The 16,205-nt window shown below is 39.5% G+C and overlaps 1 protein-coding gene across 1 annotated transcript in view; it reads right to left on the minus strand.

Annotated features, from left to right (window-relative positions):
* VAV1 (vav guanine nucleotide exchange factor 1) overlaps window positions 1–16,205 on the minus strand; it is an 89,510-nt gene that overhangs the window by 12,383 nt on the left and 60,922 nt on the right. The window contains exons 12-18 of the mRNA XM_075853071.1: window positions 9,839–9,925; window positions 6,442–6,527; window positions 5,032–5,161; window positions 4,573–4,682; window positions 4,338–4,439; window positions 4,161–4,252; window positions 657–682 (exon numbers count right to left, since the gene is read on the minus strand). Of these exons, the coding sequence (XP_075709186.1) occupies window positions 657–682; window positions 4,161–4,252; window positions 4,338–4,439; window positions 4,573–4,682; window positions 5,032–5,161; window positions 6,442–6,527; window positions 9,839–9,925 (633 nt within the window). The remainder of the gene's footprint in view (window positions 1–656; window positions 683–4,160; window positions 4,253–4,337; window positions 4,440–4,572; window positions 4,683–5,031; window positions 5,162–6,441; window positions 6,528–9,838; window positions 9,926–16,205) is intronic.

The raw sequence follows: 16,205 nt of genomic DNA on the forward strand, positions 1-16,205 counted from the left end.
AGTCCCCCCAGTGCCAACCAGTTAGCCCAGAACCATTTTCCAGTATAGTCATCTTCACCTTATCAACTACAATTGTTGATCTTTTCCTTTTTTTTTATTCTTCACACTACAAATCCCAATGCTATTATTTCTCTATATTCTGCCTTATCCAATTCTCTTGTTCCTAATTTCTAGTAATAGACAAAAGATGTAGAATGAAACGGATTTTACACATGGTATGATGTGTTATTTGTACTGTATTTAGAAATATACTGATAATAAACTTCTTACATAAAAGGGTTGTTACATGGTCATTTCTGAAATCATTCTGTCATATTGTGATGTCATGCTTAATTTAGCAGGGAAAAAAAATGACAGATTTAGGCAGGGCTGGTTTTAGGGGTTGGCAAACTGGGCAGTTGTCCAGGGCCCATATTGCCTAGGAGGCCCCCCCAATAGCAACCTGAATTAACCATTGTCCCCTTCACTGTCCTATAACACCAGGGAATGAAAAATTAACCCCTTTACTACCCTAGACCACCAGAGATCTGGAAATTATGAAAAATACTTTGCTTGTTGCCCAGGTTCCCGTTTTCTATAATTGTCCCTGGATATAGGCAACAATCCAAACACAGTGCATAGGAAAGATTGTCTGTTATATCATTTTGAATATATACCTTTTTCAGAGTAGAACCAGCAGCATCTGGGAAAACATATTTAATAGAACAAGGTATTGTTAGACATGTTATAAAAATGGCCATATATTTATGATAATTGTGCAATCAAAACATTTCCCAAATCAATCAGTTTGTTCTTATGAAGAGATATATATAAAAATATACATTTTACATATTTCAGATTTAGATAAACTATAGTATTACATCTCAACTTTTTATACAATTATTTATATCATGTATATCTTCACATAACATCCTGCACATCTGATGACATTTCCTGTTAAGGCTCTGTTCACATCTGCATCGTGGCTTCTGTTTAGAACAGAAGCAACGATGCAGTGTTGGATTCGTTGTACAACGGATATCACCAGCGTCTGACAGGCCACATTGACTTTCTTTGCACGGTTCTGTCATGGATAGGCCATCGATTTCTAGTGGCTGGAAAACCCCTTTAATGTAACAGCTCCAGTTTGATTAAAATAAACATAGTGGTTTTTAGTTTAAAAGGATTTTCCGGTATCAAATGAAACGTAATCATTGTGCAATGAAAACTCTTCTAATACACTTTAACAGTTTTTTGTTATTCAGCCTTCTGCATGGTAAATTATTGATTCTTTTGCATGGCCATTCTTTTAAGGCTTCATTCAGACGAGCGTCGGCAACCTTGGACGTCAAACGTCAGTTTTCCATGTCCGAGGTGCACCCGTGGGGGACGCGTTGTCACGGATTCTCCATAGACTAGAGTCTACGGAGGGATGTGTGACACGCAGTAAAATAGGACGTGTCCTTTTTTTTCACGGACCCTTACACGCTAGGTTGAAACAACGGTTGTGTGAACAGCCCCATTGCAATACACGAGTCCGTTGTTTTAACGGCCGTCACACGGACGTAATACTCGCTCATCTGAATGAGCCCTAATTTGCTCATACAGAGAACCATTGTTCACCAGCTTAGATTCTATAAATTGTTCTAATGGACCAAAATTAAACGCATGTTTCCTCCACAATAATTTTCAGATTGTATGAAAAGTAGTCTAAATTTGGTGCTGAGGACAGTAAAAATTGAACATATTGGTAATCCACTTCAAGAGTTATGAAAAAGGTTGTTGTTTTTTTAATAGCAGGAGACTGCGTAAGGGTTTCTACCTATTTGCTCTTAATTTGGCCACTGAGACTACAAGAAAAGGTGAGCTTTATCAATACGTTCACTTTTTTGTGGTTTTGTGTGGTGCTCTATGTTGCTGTGGTGCTGTATCTGTGGGGGACGTGGCCCAGAGTCAAGGAGGCTTAGACTGGTCTCCTGGGTTGCTCCCTCTGCAGGTACTGTGTTGTAGCGGCATTGGTTGCCATGCGATACTGCACGTGATATTAGATACCAACTTAACCAATTTTAGCCTTGAGGACAGAGCAATTTTTTTAGATTTCCCTTTTTGCATCCCGACGCTCATAACTCTTTTATTTTTTGTACGACGTAGTTGTATGAGACTTTGTTTTTTGTGGGACGAGTTGTACTTTATGTAGGTACCATTTTTTGGTACAAATACATTATCGTTTCATTTCTATAAATTTTTATTTTGGTGAAATTGCAGAAAAAAAAGCAGTTGCGCAGCAGTTTTAATATTTTTTTTTTACACCATACACCGATCATCATAAATAATGTTATACATTTGTTGTACAGGTTGTTACGGTCATGGCGATACAAAATATGTCTATATTATCTCATGTTTTGGGACTTATATTTTAAAAAGTTTATTTATTATAAAAAAAATGTGTGTTTCTGTTTATTTTTTTACTTCTTATTTATTTATTTATCATTATTTTTTTTTTACATTCATTTAACTTTTTTTTTTAATCCCATAAAGGGATTTATCATTTTGATTTTGATTTTGTAACTGCAATGTACTGGCATAGATCTATATGCCAGTACATTAGCCTGTGCACTGATTGTACACAGGCAGTTGTTAGGGCATACCTCAGTATGCCCTAACAACAGGAAATATGTTCAGACAGCCCTGGGGTCCTTCAATGGACCCTGGGCTGTCTGGCCATATGAGTTGTGGGCTTTGATCGCGTCACAGTTATCTTCTGTGACGCGATCAATGTGCAGTCCCCTCTCCTTGAACGCCGCAATCAGCTTTCATTGCGGTGTTCAAAGGGTTAACGGCGGAGAGAAGATGTTTCTCTCCTCTCCGCTGTCAGAGCGGGGCCGTGGCTGTGTATTACAGCCGTTGCCCCGCTCTCTATCGCGCGCAGAGACGGCTGTCACACAGGACGAGAATGCTCGTCCTAATGCGCAAAGTACTCGCCGCTCAGGACGAGCATTCTCGTCCTGTGTCGGCAACCAGTTAAAAGAGGTTGCCGTGAAGTGGCAAGTGGGCTTATACAGTTTTATCAAAACATTTACTAAGAACCTCATGTTCATACATTTTTTATTTTTCTGAGCCGCAATAGATCAAATATAACAAAGTTGATGTGTGGTCCAGGTTTTTCTCTCTCCCTTGTTGAATGGAAAACTTAAAGAGGCTCTGTCACCAGATTTTGCAACCCCTATCTCCTATTGCAGCAGATCGGCGCTGCAATGTAGATTACAGTAACGTTTTGTTTTTTTTAAAAACGAGCATTTTTGGCCAAGTTATGACATTTTTATATTTATGCAAATGAGGCTTTCTAAAGTACAACTGGGCGTGTTTAAAGTTAAAGTACAATTGGGCGTGTATTGTGTATGTAACATCTGGGCGTTTTTACTTGTTTTACTAGCTGGGCGTTGTGAATAGAAGTGTATGATGCTTACGAATCAGCATCATCCACTTCTCTTCTTTACCACCCAGCTTCTGGCAGTGCACAGACACACAGCGTGTTCTCCAGAGATGTCCGACACGATGCAGGACCTGGGGCAGGAAGTGACGTCACAGCGTGATCTGGCGAGGACACGCTGTGTGTCTGTGCACTGCCAGAAGCTGGGTGGTAACGAAGAGAAGTGGATGATGCTGATTCGTCAGCATCATAAACTTCTATTCACAACGCCCAGCTAGTAAAAGTAGTAAAAACGCCCAGATGTACATACACAATACACGCCCACTTGTACATAACTTTAAATACGCCCACTTGTACTTTAGAAAGCCTCATTTACATAAATACAAAAATGGTCATAACTTGGCCAAAAATGCTCGTTTTTTAAAAATAAAAACGTTACTGTAATCTACATTGCAGCGCCGATCTGCTGCAATAGGAGATAGGGATTGCAAAATCTGGTGACAGAGCCTCTTTAAGTTGGTGGATAAGCCATCTCTGTACAATACACATGTACAATTATTGAACGTTTTCACTACATTTTCATTAATACAGGACAAAATATTCCTCCATGTATGGCCAGCTGTATAGAGATCACTTTAGATTTGCAGCAGAGATTAAACTAAAATATGTTGAATTACAAATAAACACTAAAAAGTGATAGAATAGTGATACCATGAATATTACAAGTGACATTCCGTAACTAGTTCCTCACCTGTCCTCCCACAGCATGGCACTCTTCCCAAGCACTCCTTGTGAGCTGGTGCTCGGCAGTTGACGCATCTATATCCCTGAAAGAACATACCCCTATGGTGCCAAATACGAGTAAACAAGATTAGAATACTGAACACTATGCCAAGATAACAAACTGTTTATTTCACAGGATTTCCACCTTAGCAGCATCTGACAAGCTCTGCACGTGGCTGTGTCCTCAAACGAATACATTTGGAAATCATGTCCATTTGCATGAGCGTCTTCTGGGTAAATATTGGATCTGCGAAACAGTAAAGCACATTTTTTTAATTTAAAGTATTATTTCTAGATGTTGTACATATTGTATATTGATACTACAAACACATTTGTTGTAAGTAATATAGTTGTAAGTAATTTTTATCTCAGTCACTCACAGCGCCATTTCAAATTGTTCCATCCACTTTTTCTTCAGTTCCCGAGTCTTGAAGAAAAGGTCATATCCATGAGATCCATGAACATCAATCAGAAAGAACATGTGTGACCACTGGAAGATAAGATAAGAAGGAATATGAATGGATTCATGATATAGATCGTAAAGGGAACAAGAAAAAGGCAATTGTCACAGTTTGGGCTACTAATGAAGCAGGACTTGTTTGATGGCTAAACGGATGGAAGCTCAAACCCATCAACAATATCCGATTCCTAATGGATCTACATGATCAGAGTTGTATTCAATATGGTTATAAGTTCATGGGAACTTCCAGCCTAAGAATATCTTAAGACAAGGTTTTCCTGATTTCGATTAAGGGAATCCCAAGAGGCTTCTAATAGCCACACATTATAATGTACAGTGTTAAAAATATTACCTCCTATTTTATTGAATATATTTGTACCTTTTTTTTATCTCGGTCACAAGAATCATCACGGACTTGATAATGTTGAAGCTTAATGAATTCTTTCAGGTCATATGTGTCTCCCTTCCTCTTACAGATAAGCAAAGCCTGGTCCAGAAGAAAAGCATATCTGGAAAGCACACAGAATGCATCATACATGGTAAGATATGAGTAGAAGTGAGCAACATGACTTGGTGGTTAAGGAAATATTATCACATATGTTATAGGGTTAAAAAGCCATTTTTTATGAGACCCCCCCCCCCCCCCCCAGAGAGAACTTTTCTTTTCAGCTCATCTGTTCTGACTTTAGATCTGTACTTTCACTGTGTCTGCACCTGCGCATTGAGGGAATTGCTTCAGTATCTGAGCAAGTCATCATTTACATGCAGGATTTTTTAATTAATTTTTTTAATTAATCCATGGATTTTGTTACCATAAAGTACGAATATGTAATAATTTATGCAAACCTATAAAGAGGACTCCAAAAACGTAAACAACTGCTAAATTAGCCCAAAAAATAGCATTTTATAGGTTCTGTGTTTGTTTCGATCTAGAGGCTTAACACACAGTTCTAGCAAACTCTTAGCTGTTAGAAGTATTAGATCAGTTTATGATAGGCCATAAATGTCTGATTAGTGACGGTCCGACCTCTGGGATCAATCACCAGAATGGTGGTCCCGCATGTCTATTTGCTTTTTAGAACCTGGAGGAAAAGGTGAGGCAAAGCTTGGAGTGCATATAAGTGGCACACTCCATTATTGCCTATAGCTTCTCCTGACGTTTTCCGCCACATTGTGACAAGCAATGGGGGACACTGGATTCCCATTCTTAAAATGAAAGTGGGTCTTAGAGGTCAGGCCCCCACCAATCAGGTATTTATGGCATTTCCCATGTTGTTTGTTGGAATACCACATTCAATTCACATAAAACCTACCCTGCTCCTGCGGTCATCTCATTTGTTTCTTTTTTTATGCAACATTTTTTTTTGTACAAAATGGATAAAATATTTTTACTTATCTAAACTTTGTGTTTTAATTCTTTTGTTATTTTCTCTCATCTTATATATATATATTTTACTATTATGAACTTCTCAATAAAATGTTTGGAAATGACTCCTCAATATGTATACTTCTGCTTGAATATAAAGGATTACTGAGCTTTGCCTAAATATACCTGCTATGCTGACAGCTAGGAAACATATATATATATATATATATATATATATATATATATATATATATATACACACACACACAATGTATTACAACATCATGTATATACCTCATAATAAGAAAATATATACAGAACCTAAGATGGCAGGCGGCTCCACCAAGACAAGATGTCTGGACCTGCTACTTATATAATCTGAATTAAATGATTTGTATCTATAGAAATTACGTATTTATTTACCTGTCAAGTTTTGACTTCTTTTCTGTAGTAGTGATTTTCAGCTCCCCATCTGTCTTTGGTCTCCCATATTGAGCAAGAGACTCATTCTAAGGGGAAAAGACATTAATGAGGTCTATATGAGTATATGATACAAGGACTGGTCAGAGCAGAGAAGATGACACTTGGTGGAATCAGATATAAGGATGGATGTGGTATGGCCATGTAAGAACCTATCCATATCAGGGATCTAGTAACACCTACTGAAGATGGCAACGGTTTGGATGGGAGGTATATAATATATAATTGTTTATCTGAGTTACTATACAGTCTGCTCTACATTTCCATAAATAAACTGCTGGGGGAGGAAATTTGGGGGACACTATATTGTAACTTATTTTAAGATATAATAGAAATAGGATGATGCAGAATTTATTATTTGTTGTAGTCAGTTAACAACTTTTCAGTGCTGTGCTTCCAGTAAAATATAGACGGGAAACCGGACATCTGCATCTCCATTCTAATCTTTTTATAAATAAAGCTTTTTAGTGATGAAATGAAAAAAAAAAAACACTATGACTCAATTCACATTCGGTTTGAGTGTCCACTTGGCGTATTTACCAGGAAAGGTCCCAGCTTATATGCTAAACGTATCCATAGGCCCTTATTCAGCCGATAGGGACCAAAAGAGTGCCATTTTGGCCTCCATCTGGCTGGTATACGTCAGTATACCTTTTTTAAACTGAATGGAATAGCATTGTCTGCTGCGCTATTTCATACACAGGCATCCCACAAAAAAATTGTACTATGCAGTACTCTTTTTTTTTTTTAACATTGGAGCCTATGGGTGACGATACCACTGTATGTCTGTACAGGGTAATCCCTCAGAGGCACTAGTCGGAGGTATACACAAGTGTGACTAGACACTCAGTAATATAAACCTTATTTAGAGGGGCAGACATATAGCTTGCGCAGCCTGTTCAGCTGCACAGAGGACCAGAGGCAGAAGGGAGCCCCAGGGGGGTTTGAAACAAGTATCTTGCTTTACCCTGCCCTCTTTCCCTGCTCACACTCTCCAAGGTGCTCTCATAGATTACACAGACACTGCATAATCTTATGGCTCTTTTACATGGGCCAATGATCGGGCGATTGATCGTTTGTCGGATTATCCGATCTTGTATGTGGCCCAAGAAATGGTTGCTGACAAGATAAAAAATGAGTGGGGACAAATGATTGTATTAACGATAGTTCGTTCAGAAACATTAAGATAATTGCTCCGTTTAAATGGAGCAAATGAGCGCCAATCAACAGGATGTTATCGTTGACCAGTGCTCGTTACCAGGCGAAAATATGCCTGTGTATATCTACTCAGCCAATCACAGAGACTCTAAGATTGGATGATAGCTGATAATGCAGTGTGTGTGTGTGTGTGTGTGTGTGTGTGTGTGTGTGTGTGTGTGTGTGTGTGTGTATGTGTGCAGTCTACAGTCTCGGAGGAGCAAGGGGAACTCATGCAGTCTTAAGTGCAGGGAGTTAACCTCTTCATGGGGAGTTATCACTGCCCTTGACCACCAGGGATGTTATCATTAACGCCTTTACTACTCTAGTACAACAAGGATGTTACAATTAACCACTTCACGGCCATAAACCACGGGGTTAATAATGTTATTATTAACCCCTTTACTACCCTAGACCACAAGGATGTAACCATAAACCCTTTCACTGCCCTAGATCAGAAGGGATGTTACTATTAACCTCTTCCACTACCCTAGAATTCCAGGGATGTTACCTATCACTACAGGGGAGATTAAGAGAGATAATAGAAAAAATCTATATATATTCTTTTACTTTTATTTCATTATTCATTTTAAGTCTGAGAAGATGTAAGTTGCAGTTATACTGGTGGAAGCCGGGCCCACACGCCGTTTTTCCACAGGCGCCTTCGGTTGCCTATATCTGCCCCTGAAATGTTTTCCAGTTCTCTGAGTGTATCCAGCAATGTAATCAATGGATTTTATTTTCTGGTAAGGACCTATTCACATCTGTGCTGGAGGGTACGTTAAAGGGCCTCTGTCACAGATCCGCCCCAAAAAATAACTGAAAACAATAGTGCCTCATGCTACGATATTGTTTCAGGTAAAACCAAGGACACTCAAATGGATACCCGACAGAACCCTTTAAAGCCAATTGGTTCTGTCAGCCGCTGGTGGTGTCCATCATACAGTTTCCAGTATTTTTGTTATTCTGCTCCTCTGACTGAGCAGAGCAATGGAAAGACCAATGCAAGTGTGAACACTTCCTTAGCTATATCAAGAATCTTGTGTTTATGCGTACACGTAAATAAATATTTCCCTCTAGTCTGTATAAGACATATGATACTAATGCACATTTACAGTAGATTGCATGTGTGCAGTTTAGGAAGCATGCGGATGATTTTCTTATAAAAAGAAATGTCAATATAATAAACACAATTGCAGTAGAGATATAGAAATGTTCCTGGACACAGCCAAAAAAACATCCAGTATATACATTGCTGGCTGCATTCAGAGAACAGTGCACAAAATAGATGAGATTAATAGTACAAAGTGACTGCTTAAAGGCTATGTACACCTTTGAAAGTGATTTTTGTAATAAAAGTGTGTTTGGTGCAACTTTCAAATTGGTTTTTATCAAAAACTATTTTTACTTTTTGAGATACAGCTGCTTTGTATCCTATATACAGGGCAACTGTATTGTTCGCTGAATCAGAGACATGCAGGACCCGACGGGTACAGGATTCAGCGAACAATACAGCTGCTCTTAATCATAGCTATGATTAAGAACCCCAAAGGTTCGAAATGCGTAAGCGTGGTCCCTGGATTCTCATTTTAATTGTTCTGTTTTTTAAAATGACTGAATAAAGACGATTTTTTTTACCAGAGTGCTGGATACACCAATTTTTTTTGTCCTCTTCCATTTGCCTTGTATACCTGCTGTTGACTCAGGATTCCTTTTGGAGTATTTTCGAGCACCTGCATTACCTAAGACGTGGAATCAACTAAACGCATGAACTAACGCAGTGGAAACGCGGTGAGCGAACCTTTGTAATTTTCTTTTTCTATTTTTTAATACAGCTGCTCTGTATACAGGATACAAAGCAGCTCTGGCCTTAGGTCTGCAAACCGAGAAAAATGAATACATATGGATGCATAATCTCTGCTTCCTCCACAGACCCCCCTGAGCTTAGGCCATATTCAGACATGGTGGTTTGACTGTGATTTTGAAACTAGTAAAATTATTTTAGCAAATATGTTACAAACTATGAGCACTATATTTATAAAAAGTTTAGAAACTCTTTATCTCCATCTCTAATTATTTCCTTATTTTTTTTAAACCCATTTTGCCAGTTCCCCTGATCTACTATAGTTACATAAAGACATACCAGATTGTCAATAGAACACTGGAAGCTGGTGATTTGCTTAATCGTCTCATTATCTCTCTTTACTTCATTCACACATTGTGCCAAATCCTGTGGAGAAACAAAGATACATTCATTTTATTTATTTATATTTATTTTGTTTCCTACCGCACACACAGCAATTAAAGTTGTTGTTATATTTTTCTTATGTTGTAATAACTGTGGATCTTTATATATATATATATATATATATATATATATATATATATATATATATATATAAAGCAAATGACCCAATAACCATAATACACTTTACATTAGGATAAGAAGAAACAGCACATGAAGTTTTGTAGTGTATATGGTTTAACCCCTTAAGGACGCAGCCTAGTTTGGGCCTTAAGGCTCAGAGCCCATTTTTCAAATCTGACATATTTCACTTTATGTGGTAATAACGTCGGAATGCTTAAACCTATCCAAGCGATTCTGAGATTGTTTTCTCGTGACACTTTGGGCTTCATGTTCGTGGTAAAATTTGGTCGATATATTCAGTCTTTATTTGTGAAAAATTGCAAAATTTTGAGAAAATTTACAAAAAATAGCATTTTTCAGAATTTAAATGCATCTGCTTGAAAAACAGACGGTTATACCACCCAAAATAGTTACTAGTTCACATTTCCCATATGTCTACTTTTGATTGGCATCGTTTTTTGAACATTCTTTTATTTTTCTTGGACGTTACACGGCTTAGAACATAAACAGCAATTTCTCATATTCTTAAGAAAATTTCAAAAGCCTTTTTTTGAAGGTGCCAGTTCAGTTCTGAAGTGGATTTGAGGGGACTATGTGTTAGAAACCCCCATAAAACACCCCATTTTAAAAACTAGACCCCTCAAAGTATTCAAAACAGCATATAGAAAGTTTTTTAACCCTTCAGGCATTTCACAGGAATTAAAGCAAAGTGGAAATTAAATTTGCAAATTTCAATTTTTCTGGTGAATTTCAATTTTATTCAATTTTTTTTTAGTAACAGAGAAGGTTTTACCAGAGAAACACTACTAAATATGTATTGTCCAGATTCTGCAGTTTTTAGAAATGTCCCACATGTGGCCCTACTGCGCTCGTGGACTAAAACACAAGCCCTAGAAGCAAAGAAGCACCTAGTGCATTTTGAGGCCTCTTTTTTATTAGAATATATTTTAGGCAGCATGCCAGGTTTGAAGAGGCGTTGAGGTATCAAAACAATGGAAACCCACCAGAAGTGACCCCATTTTGGAAATTACACCCCTCAAGGAATTCATTTATGGTTTTTGTTATCATTTTGACCGCACAGTTTTTTCACAGCACCTATTTGAATTGGGCTGTGAAATGAAAAAAATGATATTTTTTCCAATAAAATGTCATTTTTGATCAAATTTTCTTATTTTCACAGGGAACAACATACCCCATTTTGTTGCCCAATTTGTCCTTAGTGCGGCAATACCCCATTTGTGGTGATAAACTGCCGTTTGGGCCCATGGGAGGGCTCAGAAGGAAAGGAGCGCTATGTGTTTGTTGGAGTCCAGATTTTGCTGGATTGGTTTTCGGGTGCCATGTCGCATTTGCAGAGCCCCAGAGGTATCAAAGCAATGGAAACCCACCAGAAGTGACCCCATTTTGGAAACTACACCCCTCAAGGAATTCATTTATGGTTTTTGTTATCATTTTGACCGCACAGGTTTTTCACAGCACCTATTTGAATTGGGCTGTGAAATGAAAAAAATTATATTTTTTCCAATAAGATGTCATTTTTGATCAAAATTTCTTATTTTCACAGGGAACAACATACCCCATTTTGTTGCCCAATTTGTCCTTAGTGCGGCAATACCCCATTTGTGGTGATAAACTGCCGTTTGGGCCCATGGGAGGGCTCAGACGGAAAGGAGCGCTATGTGTTTGTTGGAGTCCAGATTTTGCTGGATTGGTTTTCGGGTGCCATGTTGCATTTGCAGAGCCCCAGAGGTATCAAAGCAATGGAAACCCACCAGAAGTGACCCCATTTTGGAAACTACACCCCTCAAGGAATTCATTTATGGTTTTTGTTATCATTTTGACCGCACAGTTTTTTCACAGCACCTATTTGAATTGGGCTGTGAAATGAAAAAAATGATATTTTTTCCAATAAGATGTCATTTGTGATCAAAATTTCTTATTTTCACAAGGAACAACATACCCCATTTTGTTGCCCAATTTGTCCTTAGTGCGGCAATACCCCATTTGTGGTGATAAACTGCCCTTTGGGCCCATGGGAGGGCTCAGAAGGAAAGGACCACCATTTGGCCTACTGGAGCTTTTCTGGTGCTAAGTCATGTGTGCAGAAGCCCCTGAGGTACCAGTACAGTTGAAACCCCCGAGAAGTGACCCCATTTTAAAAACTACACCCCTTAAGACATTCATCTAGAGGTGTAGTGAGCATTTTGACCCCACAGGTACTGTGTAAAAGATAATGCGCAGCAGATGGTGCAGTGTGAGATTTGCAATTTTATATATGTATATGCCATTTCAGTGTCCAATATAGTGTGCCCAGCATGCGCCACCGGAGATATACACCCCTTAAATTGTAATGTGGGTTCTCCTGGGTACGACAATACCCTACATGTGGCTGTTATCAGCTGCCTGGGCATACGGCAGGGCTCAGAAGGGAAAGATGAGGGGGGTAAGCTGTGCGGAGTGCATCAGGGTAAATTGAAAATCAAGGGATGTATGATACATTTTAAAACAATCTTTTATACAGAGCCCTGGTTTTTCGGGACACGTGTCACATTGGTATATTGTGTTCTTCCTTATCCCCCTCTTATAGCAGACTCTGCACCTCTTTTGACTCTTTCCCTTTCCACCGGTTTGGGGACCTTCTCCTGGAAAGTGTTGCCCTGGTACGATGCGCCCCCCCTTCCTGGTCCCTAAAGATTAGATCTTGAAATTCCAGGAAAGTTCCCCTCTGGCCTGCACATCGACGTAGCACATACGCATTGTACAAAGCCATGTGTATGATGTGCCCGGCCAGCTTCTTATACCTCACCGCATGGCGCTGTAGGGCTTCAGGACTTGATTTGACAAGTCCATCCCTCCCATGTACCTATTGTAGTCCAGGATGCAGTCTGGTTTGGGGGTGGCCTTTCCTTCATATATCCTAAACCTGTAGGTATACCCTGATGCACTCTCGCAGCTTATACATCTTCACGCCATACCTTGCCCTCTTACCTGGCAGGTACTGGCGGAATTGAACCCTCCCTTTAAAATGTACCAGGGACTCATCAATAGAAATACACTTCTCGGGGGTGTATGCTTGGGAAAACCGGGCACTGGAACGGTCTAATAGGGGTCTCCGTTTATACAAACGGTCAAAACTGGGGTCATCTCGGAGTGGGCACGGCTCATTATCAGTATAATGGAAGAAGCGAAGTATTGCCTCATTTATTTATTTTTTTAGGTTCCAGTTCATTTCTGAAGTTGCTTTGAGGGGCCCATATATTAGAAACCCCTATCAAACACCCCATTTTAGAAACTAGACCCCTCAAAGTATTCACAACAGCATTTCGAAAGTTTATGAACCCTTTAGGTGTTTCACAGAAATTTAGAGCAAAGTAGAGGTGACATTTACTCTTTTTATACCATTTTTTTTATAACACAAAAGGATTTATCAGAGAAACGCAACTCAATACTTATTGCCCAGATTCTGCAGTTTAGAGAAATATCCCACATGTGGCCCTCGGGCGGTAATGGACTGAAGCACCGGCCTCCGAAGCAAAGGAGCACCTAGCGGATTTTGAGCCCTCTTTTTTATTAGGCACCATGTCCGGTTTGAAGAGGTCTTGTGGTGCCAAAACATTGGAAACCCCCCAAAAGTGACCCCAATTTGGAAACTAGACCCCTTGAGGAATCCATTGTAGTTTTCTTGGGGTGCATGCGGCTTTTTGATCAGTTTTTATTCCATTTTTAGGTGGCGTGGTGACTAAAAAACAGCAATTCTACTATTGTTTTTGTATACTTTTTTTTTTACAGCGTTCACCGTGCGCTATAAATGACACATTCACTTTATTCTGCGGGGCGATACGATTACGGCGATACCAGATGTTTATAGTTTTTTTTTATGTCTTATGGCGTTTGCACAATAAAATACGTTTTGTAAACAATCATTCACTTTTTGTGTTACATTATTCTAAGAGCCATAACGTTTTTATTTTTCAATCAATAAAGCCGTGCGAGGACTTATTTTTTGCGTAACGAACTGTAGTTTCCATCAGTACCATTTTTAGGTACATGCGACTTTTTGATCTCTTTTTATTCCATTTTTTGGGAGGTGAAGTGACCAAACAATTGTGATTGTGGTACGGTTTATTAATATTTTTTTTTACGGCGTTCACCGTGCGGGATAAATAACAAAATAATTTTGTAGTTCAGGCCGTTACGGACGCGGCGATACCAATTATGTATAGTTTATTTGTTTGTTTATATATTTTTATTAATAATAAAGGCCTGATAAGGGAAAAAGTGGGACTTTTACTTTTATTACTTTTAAAACTTTTATTTTCTTATTTTTACACATCTTTTTTTAACTTTTTTTTTACTTTATTACTTTGTCCCACTAGGGGACATGAGGGCAGGAGGCCCTGATCGCTATTCTAATACACTGCACTACATGCGTAGTGCAGTGTATTAGAACTGTCAGCTACTCACTGACAGCAAGCATAGTGGGTCCTGACGTTGTCAGGACCCACTAGGCTTCCGTCTATGGCATAGCCGGACGCCATTGTTTGGTGTCCGGTTGCCATAGTCACCATCGCCGGCCGCTATCGCGTAGCAGGCCGGCGATGGCAGCTTAACCCCTAAAAAGCCGCGATCTCTATAGAACGCGGCTTTTAAGGGGTTAATCAGCGGGGACACAGCGATCGGTCCCCGCTGTAGGAGCTGTGACAGCTGCTGAACAAGACAGCAGCGTCACAGCTCCTGTATGTGTCGGGAGGACGGCCGAAACGGCCGTTACTCCCGAGACGTACTATTACGGCATGGAGCGCGAACGATACAGCTGCCATGACGTAATAGTACGTCAAGGAGCGGGAAGGGGTTAAGGAACTGTATCACTTTGAGAATTTTTCATGAATTGAAATGTAATTTTCTTTGTGAGTTGTATAGGATGTGGCACTTCTGCTGCCTATATTGCATACACAGTACTCAAAGTGTGCGGTGTATATAAAGATCGAGAAGGAAGAAGCAATTATAAACAGGTGGCCGCTGCAGGGCAAATGTGCTATTAAGTGCCAGTCACTCAAATAAATGGCCAACCATAAAAAACACCTGTTATCTATCGCATGAACTTAGATGTGATAGATAACAGATGGATCCTACGTGTCAGAGACATGAAGGACCCGCCGACACTGAACACGTCAGGTCCGCGGAACTGACGTATTTAGTGAATAGCGCTAGATACAGTCGCTCTATTTAGAGAATACTGAGCAGCTGTATCTAAAAAAAACTAAAGTAAACACAAAACCCACTGTTACACCTTTTCATTAAAAAAAAATAAAAAATGTTTGCCTTTCAAGGGTTTACATAGCCTTAGCAAAAGTACAGGTGATGATAACTTACCATGAGTGTAGGAGTATTTTGGGTTAATACTGTAATTGAAGTTAACCTGGAAAGTTATGTATTGGGTGTGTTAAAAAAAGGGGGTTGACTGGGACCACGCTGGGCTGGGGGCCACCGATGTGACTAGGGTTGCGTTACATGTGGTATGTTTAAGGCCCCGGATCGAAATGGGATCAGCGCCATCTTGGAGAAATACTTAGTCTCTGATGCGAACTCCTCTTACAAGAGTAAACGTGATGTTATAGTTCACCCCCTCAAGTTAAGGGGGTGAAGTCTCATGAGACATGATAAAAGGGGTTGTGTAGTGGCGCCAAGTTGGTTGGGGGTACATACCGGCGAGTAGCAAGGACACTTGTTCTCCTCTTAGAAACCAACTACAGCCTGTTCCCCTGAATGTTTGGGTGGCTACCAGGGTTTTAATTAGTTAGAGGGTGTGCATGGATGGGGTGGAAGCTTTCAAGGGCTAGAATGAGTCAAGAAGCCTAGAGGGGGACAGAGGTCCCTGAGGTCTGCGAGTACCTTGTTAAGCCAAGCGGGGAAGGAGCCACTGGGGACAGGCCCGAACAGGTGCAACGAGTGAAGTAAGGGGAGAAGGACCTTGCACCAAGTACTTATTTTCTTATCTATATTTATTTTATTTATATATTTCTATATCATGGTTCCATCATTTTCACATCAATTTATTCATCTTTTTGCACATTCATATCCACACTAATTCACCCCAGTTTACTGCACTTTTCACACAACATGCATACTACCTCTTACATTC

Source organism: Rhinoderma darwinii, chromosome 2, assembly GCF_050947455.1.
Source record: "Rhinoderma darwinii isolate aRhiDar2 chromosome 2, aRhiDar2.hap1, whole genome shotgun sequence".
NCBI classification, from domain to species: Eukaryota; Metazoa; Chordata; class Amphibia; order Anura; family Rhinodermatidae; genus Rhinoderma; species Rhinoderma darwinii.